Source organism: Zalophus californianus, chromosome 2, assembly GCF_009762305.2.
Source record: "Zalophus californianus isolate mZalCal1 chromosome 2, mZalCal1.pri.v2, whole genome shotgun sequence".
In the NCBI taxonomy this organism is placed as follows: Eukaryota; Metazoa; Chordata; class Mammalia; order Carnivora; family Otariidae; genus Zalophus; species Zalophus californianus.
Window position 1 is genome coordinate 19,943,372 of NC_045596.1, and position 15,160 is coordinate 19,958,531.

The following is a 15,160-nucleotide window of genomic DNA, read 5'->3' on the forward strand; positions in this document are numbered from 1 at the left end:
TGGAAACAAAAGATAAGGCTTAACTCTTCTGTGTACGCTGACGGATGCCATTAGAGCAATGTTCAAAGGCATGGTGCAGAGACATTTGGTTGCTTTTTTTTTTTTTTTTTTTTTTTTTACACCCCCTGATGTTCCCGGATAACAGAGCCTTGTCTCCCAGAAATAGACTGCGGTGAATTTGCTAGTGTCCCATACTTTGAGGGACCCTGCCTGTTTGTCAGCAGTGACTGCTCTCTTTGGGCTGATGCAGGCATCTGATACAGAGCTGGAGGTAATAAAATGGGTCCAGTGGGAATTGTGCTAGGAGTGATAGTAGCCACAACATTATCCAGAACAACAGCAACCACACTACTGCTAACATGAACAGCGAAACTAATCTTTCCTGAGTCCTGGCTATGAGTCAGAGCTCATGCTGAGCACCTACTGAGTTTACATGATCTCATTTGACCTGACAAAAACCCTGCAGTGTATGTTGTATTATTATCCTTTTACAAATGCGGACCCCAAGGAACAGAGAGGTTAAGCAACATGCCCAAGGGCACACAGTTTATCTCCAAGCTGTGTCTTTTGCTGACCCCCGGTGCTCTCATCCAGCCCACTCTACTCCTCCCACTGGGAAACACAGGCATGGAAATTAGTTAACTTGACCAGAACCACAAGCAGGACTCAGCTGGTGATGACTCTGGATCTGAACCTACAACTCCGTCTGCTGCCAAAGTGCACGCTCTTAACCAACACCTCACAATGGCACTTTAAAACAAGCATCCTTGTGTCTGGAGCAAGAACTCTTTAAAAACTGTTCATAATTGAAATGTGGATGCAACTGGGCTGACCTGTATGATGGGACCCAAGATTCTTCAAAAGACAAAAAGACTTCCTGATGGGCTTCATGCTGGACAAATATGGCAGGTGGTCCACAGAACGTGGGGTGGTGCAGCCCAGGGAGAGAGGACGGTAGGCATTGAGGAAGGCAGGAAACATAGGCACAGGGTCCGCTGAATTCAGTTTGACCAATTCAGCACACAATTATTGAGGCTGTAGGGGATAATGAAGAGAAGCAGCCTGTGTCCCTGTATTTGAGGGACTAAAAGTCTGGTGGGAGGACAGATGTGGACACACAGACACACAGACACACAGACACATAGGTACAGAGCCTGTCAGAGGTTTGAATAGTATCTCTCAGTCGCCTCTTCTCTAGCAGGTATTATTCTAAGCACTGCCCAGATAGTGTCTCCTTTACCCCTTGCAACAACTGATGAGGGGGCCTTTAATATGCTTAGTTTGTGGATGAGGGAACAGAGATTCAGAGAGGTCAACTAACTTGCCCAGGGCAACACAGCTGCTAAGTGGAGGGTCCGGAACCAAAACATAGGCCTGAAAGTATGCAAGTACTGCAGCAGAACCCTAGAGTGGAAGCGAGACAAATGAGAGATGAATCCAGAGTGGTTTTTAAGGACCCAGATCATGAATGACCCTATTGCCCTGTTGAGACTGGTGAGACTTTTATGCATTGGCAACGGTGAGAGATTGGAAGGTTTTAAGCAGAGAAGCAGCATGATGACCATTGGCAACGGTGAGAGATTGGAAGGGTTTAAGCAGAGAAGCAGCACGATGACGTTTAGGAAAAGTATTCTTGATGTGGAGTGGAAAATGGACGGGAATGAGTATGAGGAGAAGCAGAAAGACCAGTCAGGAGGGTAATGTCCAAGTCCGTGATGGTGGTGGCCCCAGCAAGCCAGGGGGGGACGTGGGAAGTCAGCCGAATGGAGTAGTAATACCGAGGTAGGTGAGGAATTTGAGGTGCCCACGGGATATCCATGGAGACAGCTGGCCATGTGGGAGAAGGAAAGTCTGGGAATGCAGAGATGGGCATGGAGGCTGGGAAGTGAGTCTGCTCACCAGCAGAGTGTGAGAAGTCAGAAGAACAGGACCCTTGATTACCCCTCGTCTAAGGCAAGAAAGGACCAGAGAGGAACAGCTGGCCAGAGAAGAGGAAAGCCAGGCCACGTGGGGCCAGGAAGCCAAGGGGACAGAAGACCCAGGTGAGATGGTGGGGCCGATGGTCTTATTCTAGAAGGTGGTCACACTGGATGAAAAAGTCCACCTACAGGACATGCCTGACCCTTGCGAGAGACGTTTCAGGAACAGTGGAAGGGGTGACACCAAAGAATCCAAGCGACAGGGTTGGGAGAAGCAGACTAGGGGCAACCATAAGCAGGGAATACAGATGACTCTTCAAGTAGTTTAGCAGAGAATCGAAGGAGACAGCTAGGGCGGTAGCTTGAGGCATAAACAGGTTTGAGAGAGGATTTTTTTTTTTTTTTTGGTAGGAGGGGGCAGATTTTACAATCAGGTTTTTATTAGCTACAATTTGCTTTAAGAGGGATTTCAGCATATGTCTACCTAGCAGTCTAGGAAAATCCTCAAGATGTCAGGCCTCCAGATAGATTTTCAGTAGTAGTTTCTGATAGTAACAACGTAAGAGGGGATCTGAAAAAGACAGACCTGACTCGGGAGGTGGCCACCACTGTGTGTCCGCTCCTACTCCCCAGACAACACGGGAGCAGAAATCCCTGAGTGAGGGTCCTTGGGGAGAGCCTGGTCCTCAAGATGTGATTGGCTCTACCCTGTCCCCACCTCCACCCCGGGTGGCCTTCTTTTGACTCTTTCCTCTGGTCCATGACAGTTTACGCTGCTCCCAATATCTTGAACTTCCAAGCTATTTACCATTGGCTGGGGGGGGGGTGAGCAGTAAACAGTGTTGGCATGGCAGGAAGGGCAGTGAAAGGCCAGTATATCTTCATGTACCCACCACCACCACCAGCACCAGCACCCTACCCACCAGCAAAGTGTTGACCGGAAAACTAAATGGGGCGTTCAGTAAAACAAGATTTCAACACCTGTCTCTTCTTCTTTTTTTTTTTCCCAAAGATTTTATTTCTTTATTTACTAGAGAGCAAGCGAGAGAGAAACAACATGAGAGGAGAGAGGGTCAGAGGGAGAAGCAGGCTCCCCGCCGAGCCGGGAGCCCAATGTGGGGCTCGATCCCAGGACTCCGGGATCATGACCTGAGCCGAAGGTAGTCGCTCAACCAACTGAGCCACCCAGGCGCCCCAACACCTGTCTCTTCTATGACTGCTTTGCTACCTGCTGGTAAATCACAGGAAGCTCATCCCTTCTTTAGCAACAGTCAGACAACTGCCAACTCTTTGGCAATGAGTACCTCAAGCAAAATGCCCAGTACTTGCAAATCCTCTCAAAAAATAAAGTCCTATGTGGATTCATCAGTTCTTCAAGATGGCTCCCACTGGGCCCTCTCAAGGCGGGGGGGGGGGGGGGGGGGGGGAGGGGGGGTGTCAGGCGGCGGGAAAGCCAGTAGGGGGAGCACAGGCTTACAGAACAGAATACCTCTTATTCTCACTTAATAATGCTCCACCAACACAAACTACTGTATTATTTTAGCTACAAAAGGCTAAGTCAAGGGGGATCACAGTAAGCAGACCCAATTCAGATTCTATTCCTAGCCCCCACTCCATTTGTTGTATAGTTTTTTTTCACATGCCCCCAAATAAAACATTTATTGAAAGTATGAAACCAAAGACCTTCTAAGTTTTAAAAATGGCACATTAGGTACTTTATGTACTGATATGAAGCAATCTTTAAGATCTATTGTTATGGGGGGAAAAAGCAAGGTACAGAACAGCAAAAAAAAAAACCCCTTTTTGGTGAATACTTGCTACCATTTGTAAGAAGAAAGAAAGAAAGGAAGAAAGGAAGAGAGAAAAGACTATATTTATACAAGTATACATGAGTATTTATATGTGTCTGTGGAAATGCGTTATATGTTTCTTGGAAAGGGATACATAAGAAATAAGAAAATAATGGTTCCTTCCAGGAAGGAGAATTGGGTGTCTGAGAGATGGTAGTAGTTTAGAGACACATTGATGTTTAACCTTTAAAAATTTGAACCATGAGATGGCACAAAATTATTAAATAATAGTTACAAAGGACGAGGTGCATTAAAACAAAATTAAACTTGAAAAAACAAAAACAAAAAAGAAACCAAAATTAAACCTGGCAAAACATGTCTGTTTCTCAATGAGGGTGAGAGCCCACGGAGCCTGGGGGTGTGCTGGTTGCAGTAGGGTTATGGTAGGAAGGTGCTGGGAAATCAATGTGTCCTGAGAGGCGAGTCTCAGCCTGACGGCCTGGGGTTACTTGAGTTGGGCAGGCAGCAGGTCTCTGCTTTAATGGTCCTGCTTTTTCCTGAAATCTGTATTACACTATATGTTAACTAACTAGAATTTAAATAAAAACTTGCAACAAACAAAAAAAGAAAAGTCCTGCTGTTTAGTGGAGGCTTGTGATGTGATCAGAACGGTAGCTGGCGGGGGCTGGCGGCTGAGGAGGGTCTGGGGGTCTGCAGTTGGAGGATTGACGGGAGGGTCTTCCCAAGGAAGAGGTGATAGTCTGGTGGGAACAAAGCAGAGAGGGCAGCTAGAAGATGTACACTGAAGTCCCATGACAAGGACCTGAACTATATATTGAATCCATGAAAATTGTAAAGAGTATTAAGGGAACAAGAAAAAGGAGTAGAAAATGATTCCGTCATCAATTCATTAAATAATCATAAGCACTTACTGTGGGCCCAGCACTGTCCTCTGTACTGGGAGAGAACAGCAATTCTAAGGACAAACGTTCTGCCTTGGGACAGCTTCAACCTGCATGATGTGGAGGTTTGTTGGACCTGAGTGTCAGGATGGTGGGCAGAGCCCATTAAATATTCTTCAAGTCATGCTTGAATTATGGCTGCACAATATTCCATCTTATGGATTTACTATACCAGCCTCCAGCTTAAAACCATTGCAGGGGGCGTGCCTGGGTAGCTTAGTTGGTTAAGGGTCTGACTCTTGATTTCAGCTCAGGTCATGATCTCAGGTTGTGAGATCAAGGCCCGCATCAGGCTCTACGCTCAGCACGGAGCCTGCTTGAGACTCTCTCCCTCTCCCTCTGCACTCATGCATTCTCCCCCTCTCAAAATAAAATAAAACAAACTAAAATATAAATAAAAACATTTGGGTTGTTTCTGTTTTTTCCCCCTCTTACAAATGAATCCATGGTGAACACCTTATATATGAATCTGAGGACATCATACTGATTTTTTTCTTTAGGATAAATTCCTAGAGGCAGACCATGTGGGTCAAAGGGCAGGAGCATTTTCAAGGGTCTTAAAATGTACTAAGGAGTGGGTGGCCCAGTCTAGATTCCTTGAATGTGAAGAGCTGAAGGGATATGGGGGAAATCATCAGCCTCGTAGTTGGAAATGTGGGTCCTGCTCTGGATGACGAGGTGGGGGACAAGAGCTCTGAGAAGAGCCTGCAGAGAGTGAGAGGCACGATGGGGGGGCGGGATGAAGCCTCCCAGGTGGGGTGAGGAGGCAGAAGGCCTGGTGGAGACCTGGGAGGGAAGCGAGGGCATGAGGAGAAAGTCAGAGGAACCCAAGGAGATGAGTGCCAAGACGGGAATTGGGATGCAGGGAAATCAGAAAAGAAACAGACTCAGAAAGTGCAGTGTGCGGGTACTGGAGACCCTCAAAGGAAGATTGCTGTGAAAAATCTGGGAAGAGGTCTCGGGAGGTGTTGAAGCCCAGGTGATCTTCTTTCCTGCATATGGCATCCCCTGGGGCTGGTTCAGATCCAGAACCCTGATGTTCCCTCCAGAAAACCCCCCTGAATCTGCCATTTCAAAATCAGTGTCTCTGAGTGATTCTGACACGGGTGCCCCCCCGGGACACACTTTGAGGTGGTGGCTGTTGAGGAAGTAAAGGCGGCCCTTCTTGTTCACAAAGATGCTGGATGAATGGAATTCAGGGGGAGCTGCAGAGGAAAGGCTTTGGGGGTTCAGGGAGCTCCGTGTGGTTTCTGGATGAAGAGGCAGGAGCCGGGGTGGGGGGAGGGGGGTTAGGAGTGGAACAGGTGGGAAGAGTTGCTCACAGGGGAGCCAGGCCCAGAGGAGGGAAGATGCTGTGGACCAACAGGATGGTGGGCCGGTGTGTTTCCCAGAGCCAGGAGGACTGAGGGTGGAAGGCACTGGTTCCAGGGGAGGGTAAGCCCATAGGCTTCCTGGTGAGGAGCGTCTATTTTCCTCAGTACAAGAGCAGCTGAGGTTCCTGCTGACAACAGACTAGGGTTTAGAAGACCTGAGAAGTTTTGGAAGAGCCCAGTGGTGCTTTACTGGGAGTCAGTGAGGACAAAGAAGGCTCAGGCGGAACACTACCGGCTGGATAAAACAGACCCTCGTACCTATTCTGGGGAGATTTCCATTTCTTCTCCCTCCCCTGAGAAGTATCTGCATTTTAGCACCTGATTGTTTCACTCCTTGGTTAAGATTTGTTTTAAAAGAATTTTAAAAACTTCTTCTGTCAATAAATTACCCTTGTCGTCCTTCTGAGTTTGTCCAGACTCCCTCCACCGCTCCCCGCCTTCTTTATGTGTACCTTAATCTCCTGCGCGGTCTCCCCTTCACCCCCCGGCTGCCCTTTTCCATTGTGTCTTTACAACACTCTCAATCATCTTCCAGTCGCCTCACTCCCTGTGCCCCCCCACCCCCGCCAGGACCCCCGATTCCCTCATCCCTCCCCTCCTCGCTGGAAGCCCGCTTTTCGGAGCCTGCGCGCTTCCACACCTTCATTTTGGCGCTGCGTGTAGGTTTTATAAGCAGGACCAGCTACGTAATTTGGGGGGGCCCACCGCAAAACGCAAATGCAGGCCCTCCTTGTTTAAAACGGATCAAGAATCTGAAGATGGCGACTGTGGAGTTCCGGACCAAGGGCAGGGCCCTTCCAAGCGCATTCGCTTGCCCTCAAAGCCAGCCCTGTTTGCGACGTCTGTTGCCTTAACTTACTGTTTATTCACCATTCTCTGAACACCTCCAGCTTTGCGTGTGTCTCTGATGGCTACTTTAACTTGACTCTGCCCCACCTAGTCGGTATGTTTATAAAAACCAAGGAGACCTCTATTTGAATTGTTCTGCCCCACCACCTTTTTTGCTCCTGTGGAAGAGTGACATGACACTCCCTTGTAGGCCCAGCTGCCTTGCTTGGCGTTCCTCCTGGTCAGAACCCCTCATTGTCACGCTGTCGGTTAAGATGGCACGGAGGAGGTGCCGCCCCTGAAGGAGACCCGCAGGAGAGAGAGGGTAAGTTACCCGAGCAATGGTACTGTCCAAACGGCCCGTGTCATCTGCATTCCTCAGTGAGGGGCCCGGGAAGTAAGTGTTCAATACGTAATGGCTGGTAGTATTCTCCCCCTCCCCCACTCCGGCAAATGGCTAAGATGCTGTCATAATGCAGACACATCATTCTAGTTTAAGAAGTGTCCTTCCAGACTTAAGGGCTCCCTCCCCTCCCCAAAAGGCCTACAGTCCCACCTGGCTGCCACCAGCCAGCATCCCACATTTCTCCCACCCACCACCCACCAAGGGTCCAGCTACCTACTTGTTGGTCTGCCTCTGGTGCTGGATGACCATGTTTTTCTCGTGGATTGTCTCCAGCAGGGCCGTTGCCAGAGATTTCAGATCAGAAATGGACTGTGGAGTAGCTGGGAGACTGCACCCGTGATCTTCAGATAACAGATCCTGAACTAGGTGGGATATAAAGTTTATAGCTCAGTCTTAAGTCCTTCTGAACACTGCAGTGCAAACCAACGTCTGTTCTTCCTGGATAATGAAGCTGGGATAGGCTCCCCGCTTCTAAATGCTATGATGTTGTATTGAAGAATCTACTTCGGGTGTCAAAATAAAACAAAATAAAATTCAGTGTGAGGGTTGAGCAGAAACGAGGAAGTTCTCATGGACGTTTATCACCAGTTTTTTAAAGGGATAATAATCTTTTGCATTTGTCCATTATTTTACCCTTTCAAAACACTTTCATACTAACTCATTTGAGGTCCAAAATTAAAAAAAAAAAAAAAACCCACCCTGGGGAGTATTATTTATTCCCATTTCATGGACAGGAAAGCAAGGCACTGATGGATTAAAAACATCAGCTGAAGGTCACACAGCCTTGCAAATGGCAATGACTCTGGTCCCCAAGCTCCTTGCTTTGTGACAGAGTTTCCTACAGTGTGGTATGCTCGGTGGGTGGCAAGATCACAGGGACATTATTTAAAATACAAAATATATTTTGTGTCTGCATGTTTTTAGAAACTACAAGTTACCACAAAAAAGACACCGTTTGTACTCCTATCAGACAGAAAAAATTAAATCTCTCACTAGATCTCTTGAACATCATTTTCTATATGCCTATACATAGATATACAGATTCATACATTTTTTCTTCTGAAATGGGAAAAAGCTCTTCTTTTTTCACTTAACCCTATTCCTCATCATCAATATCTCCTAAAACATAAAATGTAAGGCAGCTTGGGAGCCCATATAGAGATATAGAATAATTTATTTAATTTTCTGCTGGACATTTATGTTACTTCCTATGTTGTTTTTTTTCTTATAACTAATGTAGGAAGAACTCTCCTCAAGCAGCATGTTTTCATACATTGGTAATTATTTCTTGTTGCTCAAAGGGGATGAGTTCAAGGTTTTTCAAAATAAGTTGCCGGAGGGTTATCCAGAAAGGCTGGGTTATCCAGAAGGCCGTTGCGGGCTTACGGCATGGCCTTTGAATGTGGCTGGCATTCCCCACGTCAGTGATAAGACTGGGTCTCGCCATTCAAAGATGTTTGGCTGTCAAGGGTATCGAGAGCTAAACTCACATGGGCTACTTCACATTTCTGTGGAGTATTGTGGTTTTCTATTTAAAAACAATTCTAGGGTATCCTTTTCTTAGTTGAGTGGAAAAACAGAAGTTGCTTGTAAAAGTGCCTTGGTTATTAGGCCGGCTGGAGATTCAGCACTTTTTTTTTCCCCCTAGCCACTCCAGCTCTGATTAAGACTCCCACATGCTCGTTGCTGGTCTGCGTGGCCGACAACCCGAAAGTGGGCCAGGTGAGCATGTTCAACCTGAGGCTTATGCTGAGAACTGAATTCCCAAATAATAAGTGTCAGAAGCAAGCTCCTCTGCTATTTATTCCCCTGGACTGTTCCTGGAAGATCATTATTTTTCATCAGAATCGACAAGAAGGAGGAACAGAATTGCAATCAATAAAAGCTTCTTTGAAAAAGGCACATGTTCCATGATAAAATGATTTCAGCAGCTGTGAGACTTTTCTATTCTGGTCACAGAGGCCAGAAAAAGGAGAAGCTCGGCGAGGCCTGGAACACGGACCCAGGGATGCTAAACTGGTGATCAGAGGAGGGAAAGCGCTCTTGAAGGAAGAGCACAGGATAGGGGACCAGATGTGAAGGGGGTCCTGTTATTAGAAGGACATCTAATGTGGCTGTTCTCAAAGCAGGATCCCAGAACAGGCATCAGCAACATTTGGGAACTTTTTAGAAATGCGTATTCTCTGGGGCCCTCCCAGACCTACTAAATCAAAAACTGTGTGTGTAGTGGGGCAGTAATCCTGTGTTTTCAAACAAGCCCTCCAGCCAATGCTGATACAGATGAAGGTTTGAGAAGGGCTGTTCTAAGAACCACCTTGGCTCCCCACCCACAAACGGAGATGCGGAGCCCGAGCTCCAGCGTTCTGTGGTCCTAAGCAGTCCCTCCAGAGAACAAACCCTACCTTGCTTTGCAGACAGGACTCCAGTCAGCGCACTGCTGCTAGATTTACTCTGGCCTTTTGAGTTTTTCCGTCTCTCGAGAGCATTCTAATGTAGCATTGGGAGAAAATACAATCTCTATCAAAAAGCCAAAAAAAAAGAAAAAAGAAAAATACCTACTTAGAGTAGACGCACCCTCCCATCAGGCACACAGGAACCCTTGGCAAATTCCAAATGCTGACCCAACTATTAAAATTCCACATCCCTGCCAAAGAGTTATGAAATTTATGGACCTGGTAGAGAGTTGTTGTTGTTTTTTTTTTTTAAAGTTGGCGCCCAGCAGAATGACAGCAATTACCTTCTCCTATATATAAAAGGCACTCAATGCGTATTCATTAAATTAAATCAAATCTCAAAGCAAGAGCTCCATCAAATGTGTGAAGTCACTAGTTATGGAAACCCCTTCTGAATAGACATGAGATGGAGAACAGGTTTCCTTTCATTTGCCGATGCCAAGAGATCACTATTGGTCTTCGGAAGGCTTCCGTTGCTGGACTGGAAAAAGCCAGGACCGATGAATGATGTCTGCCATGTACACAAGATTAGGAGGTGCACAGGTGCCCCACCAAAGTACCATTCCTATCACAGACCCTCACATTACAATTGATATGACTGTGTAGCCAGTGCTTGGCACGTTGAAGAACCAAGTAAAGGCTGTTAAATGAATGCATACACAACATTTTTTAAATGCATGTATTAATTATACAAGTTTAAAAGCTGCATTCTTCTGTGGCTCCATGTGTATATATAGACTGGCACAAAGTGTGGCCCCCGCAAGCATGGAAAAGGAAGAACAGCATAGAGACTTCGGAGAAGAAAAGCTAACACCGGAAGCCAGGAAAACGAGAAGGTTCTCCCAAGCACCTAGACTGCTATAAAACTTTACCCTCAGGAGAGAAATCAATCTATTTTCAAAGCAGAGAAACCCAGGAGATGCTTCTAATTATAACGCTCACAATGAACATCTGCAGAAATAGATATTATCAAACTAATGGGGCTGGAATGAGTCTAAACAACAGTGGGAGAATTTAAAACGTTCTGTCCTTTCAGTGTGACGTGAACATTCTCGCTCACATTGTGATTTCCCAATCTTGGTTTCTTCTTGTTGCTCGGAAACCATTTTCTTACGGATAATTATGAGACAAATAGCGTCTGATGATGGAACATTTTCTAGAGAAGCCAATAGGACGCCTGATTCTATGTGGACCGAGGCTGTGAAGTGGCCCACGTCCCAGATCCTGGAAGGCCCGTGTGTGCCCTGTCCAGGTGACAGCAACAAAGATGCTCTTGCAAAAGCTATTTTTGTTGTGTTTGTTGTTTTGGGCTTAATTCCTCCTGGTTACCTCAGTGAAAGCTCTTACTCTATCAGGAGAGCAGGCAAGCACTCAAATGTCTTTGGCACATAAGAGGGAATTAAAATAGAATGGCATTTAGATGTACAATAGTGAATCATTACCAGCATCATCACGATTCTCTACCTTGTACTTGGCGATGTTTGATTTCAAGAGGTTGACCTCTTCGTGGAGTTGCTTTAATCGCTCTTGAAGGTACCTAGGAAAGAAACATGCAACTAGGAAGTGTTTGGGAGCAAAATAAAAAAACATACACGCAAGGAGGAGAAGAAAAAAAGAAAACAACCCCGCCTCCAGAGTCACCAGTACATACAATGCTTTCTCACCCACCAAAAGAGGAGGAGAAAAGTGCATCTTGGTGACCTCTTCTTAAATGGAGACGATCAAGGTCAAATATGCCCAAATCACAGAAACCCCACTTTAGAACAGCCTTCTGCAGAGATCCCTAAGGGGTCTCCACACAGTTTTCACATAATTCTCATTAGATGATTCCACTGGGAAGGCAGGCAGGGAGAGGCGACACCAGACGTAACATTAAATTAGACACACACACACACACACACACACACACACACACTGAAATTTGCCTCGGGGAAAAGAAACAGCTAAGGGAATTCTCAATTTATTTTCTTATTCTTTCCCCTCTCCTTGATAGCAATACCAAGCAGCTTTCACTGGCTCCCTACCCTTCTTGCCCAACCAGGGAGTGGGGAGGGTAGGGGGGTAGAGAAAAGGGGTCAGTGAGGCACACATGCAGGTGTGTGGTGCTTCTTTTCTGACTTTTACAGCTAATACATGACGTTACTATCACCATTTTGGCGGTGGGACTTTCCTTTTAATGCAAGGCAAATGTAACTCGGGCTGCAGAGAACTCACGGCCAGCATCCTGCCTGAGTGCGTGTCCAGGCCTGGCCACTTGCCTGTTCTCCATACAGAGGGCGTCCACGTCAATGATGCGGTTCTCGTGCCCACCCAGGATATGGTTTAGCTCCTGGTTGAGCCTCTCCACTTTGTCCTGGTAGGAAGACCGTTCTTCTTTAACGTCTGAAGTTCATCCACCGAGGCCTGCAGGTCATGCTCCAGAGACTCAATCTGAAACCAAGGAAGTGTCCTTACTTAAGATGTTCTTCAGATGTCATTTTATGGCCAGAGATGGAGGCTTCTGCTTGGCTGACCGACTCTGACAGAGCATATTCATCCCACCCGTGTATGCTATGAACCACAAGCACCCACACGCTGGTTAAAAGCTTCAGGGAAGGAAGTAAGTCCCTGCCAGACGCTTGTGATGTCTAAGATTGGGCAGGGGCAGCAGCTTGGGAGCAGAACCGATCCCTTCCCAAGTGCAGCATGCCCCAAAGCAAGAGGCTCGGAGAGGGCAAATCCAGACACTAGCAATAGCAGCCGGGGTCTTGCATGTGCATACCTTCTCCAGCTACTCCAGACCCAGAAATCTTGTTCGCTCTTCAAAACCAATTAGTAAGAGAAGGAAAATGAAGTTTAGGCTCTCTTCCCTGTTCCCTAACTAGGGCTCTGTACCCATTGAGATTTTGCCTAAAAAGCATTACTCAGCACTTCAGGAAACTTGCAAATGAAGGCCAGTTTGTCATGTCTTCTTCCTTTCCTGTCTATCCTGAGTAGGGGGAGGTGGATGTTTCTTGTGTTCAGAGCAGTGGTACCCCAAACTAGGAGGGCAGACCTACTGGAAGCAAGAACCACAAGAGGCCGCTCGGGAAGTAGCAGAGCAGGGAGAACATAAAAGCATTCAACTCAGACCCTCCTTCCGCCTCCACCTGGCATCCCAGGCACCTCGCCCTCTCTGAGAAACAGGGGGCACAGTCCAACGGTACAAACATATCCCCCACTCTTAACAGATGTTAGCAATAACCTGTTCCTTAGCTCTCTCCAGCTGCTGAACCAAGTCTTCACGCTCATGAGCTGCAAAGTGCCGCACGCCAATTTCTTCGTCTCCGAGCCTCTGCTTGGCAATTGTCATCCTCAAGAGCTGCATTTTCCATTAGTAGGAAAAGGGAGAGGGAGAGGGAGAGAGAGAGAGAGAGAGAATGTGTGTGTTAAAATGAATAGATCCAAACAAAAACCTGAGCGTATTAAGGCAGAAAGTTTTGGAAGGTAAGACTTTTCAAGAAATACTAAGGAAAGGCACAAAACAAAGAAACGTCATGTCAATATCATGAATTAAAAAAATATATATACAATATATACTGTAGTTTGTACACACATGCATATACCCCTATATGCATGCATACATAGTATAAATCTAACGGGAACGCCGGCCTGGGCATTTGAAGGTGGAGGTCCTTTGTAGTGTTACCACAGTGAAGAAAAAATGCTGGGTCTCTTTTACACTCAGCAAAAATAACAAAATGGTAATGCAATTTTCAGAAGCATCCAGTAAGATGGGCGTGCACTCCCACATCTTAACAAAGAGGCTACGTCATCAAGGGCCTTAAAAAATGTCCCCACCAAAGATCCAGTAACCCCGTCTCTAACAATCTGGGCTAACAACAATCCCAGACATGCACTAGCTTGAGGAAAAAAGAAAAAGTAGATTGTACTCTCATTTCCAGAAAGAGCTAGAGAACGAGAATGAACGTCTAACGAGAGCGGGATGGCTAGCAAAGTGTAGTGCAATCAATCAATGGGCTGGTTTGCAGCTGTTGGAAATAAGGGTGATGAACTGTGTAATAACACAGAACATGCTTATGATAGCATGCTAAGCGGGGAACAAAAGCAGAAGACTTTCATTTGTAGTAAAATTGAAACTATACGAAGAACCGCGCACAAAAGAAAAAAGGACCCAATACACCGCAATTTTTAAATGTGTGTGTTTTGGTGATGGTGAGACCATGTATGTTCTCTGTTCTGTGCTCTAACTTCTAACTTTTCAAATAAGCACACACGACTTTCATGACAGACTTTATCTATATGTTTTTAAATGCCTATGGATAAAATTCCAGTCTTCAAAATATAATTTTCCAAAGGATCCCTGCAGAACCAAGAGCTGCCCCAGACTCTGGAGGCTCGCTCCATGTGCAACTCCAAACCTTTGGGTAGGGCCATGATGGAAACTGTGATCCCCGGAAGATCTGATGGGGCCAGAACAGCCCTTACCTGCCTAGCTCAGCGCCAAACGTGGCCACGAGACTGACTTTTTCAAGTTATGGCCCTGCTTCCTGATGCTTCTTCTGAAAAGGTTGTAAGCCTGATTCCCCACCTCCCTGTAGGGTGTGTGTGGATGGGCTTCGTAGATGGAGGACATCCTAGAGACAGATTTTTTACGACCCAGCCAGCAATGCCTGCTTGGGGCATGCTCTTCCTCATTCCAACACGGATCTTAAGGGGTTCGTGGCCTGCAAAGAAAATGGATTTTCAAGTCTCTAAAGGATTTAGGGGCAGGTGAGAGAAAGACAGTTAAAAGCCAAGGTAGAATATTAACTAGCTTGAGACAATAAATACCAGCAATGACCACGGAAATCAATGGTGCCTAAAAACAGCAAAGAACATCTTCAAACGATATCTATTTTGGGTCTTTATTTGAAAACGACTCAACCGAACGTGACCAATATTTATCGTGCACCTACTATGCGCTAAAGCATCTGAGCAGACAATGCTCTGGGCAGCTTGTACAAAGGGCCGGCAGAGGACGTAGGATACTCAGGTATACGGACGGCTGTGCTTCATGGAATCTGAGTACAGTTGATCCTCATTACTCAAGGATCCCGAATGTGTGAATTTACCTACCTGCACATTTATCTGTAATCTCAAAACCAACATTCGTGGCATTTTTGCATCATAGGCAGACATGTGCAGGTAAGTACAAAGTTGCAAATATGAGACTCATCCAACAGGAGCATTCCCAGCTGAGGTAGAACAAAGCAACGCTCTACCTTCGTGTTTTAGTTCTCATACTGCAAACAAGTGTCCCTTTTCAGGGTCTATTCAGTGCCCTGTTTGTTCATGCTTTTGTGCTTTTTGTTGGTGTTTTGCTGTTTAAAATACACAGTGCTGGAGGGATGTCTCGTGTTCCTAGGCACACGAAGGTTGTGAGGTGCCTGAGGAGAATACGCGCCAGG

At 46.3% G+C, this 15,160-nt stretch overlaps 1 protein-coding gene across 1 annotated transcript in view; it reads right to left on the reverse strand.

Annotated features, from left to right (window-relative positions):
* Positions 1-15,160, reverse strand: part of CCDC149 (coiled-coil domain containing 149) — a 101,486-nt gene that overhangs the window by 21,383 nt on the left and 64,943 nt on the right. Inside the window, 6 exon segments of the mRNA XM_027597576.2 lie at positions 7,496-7,640; positions 9,681-9,765; positions 11,196-11,268; positions 11,990-12,116; positions 12,119-12,161; positions 12,955-13,071. Coding sequence (XP_027453377.2) covers positions 7,496-7,640; positions 9,681-9,765; positions 11,196-11,268; positions 11,990-12,116; positions 12,119-12,161; positions 12,955-13,071 — 590 coding nt within the window.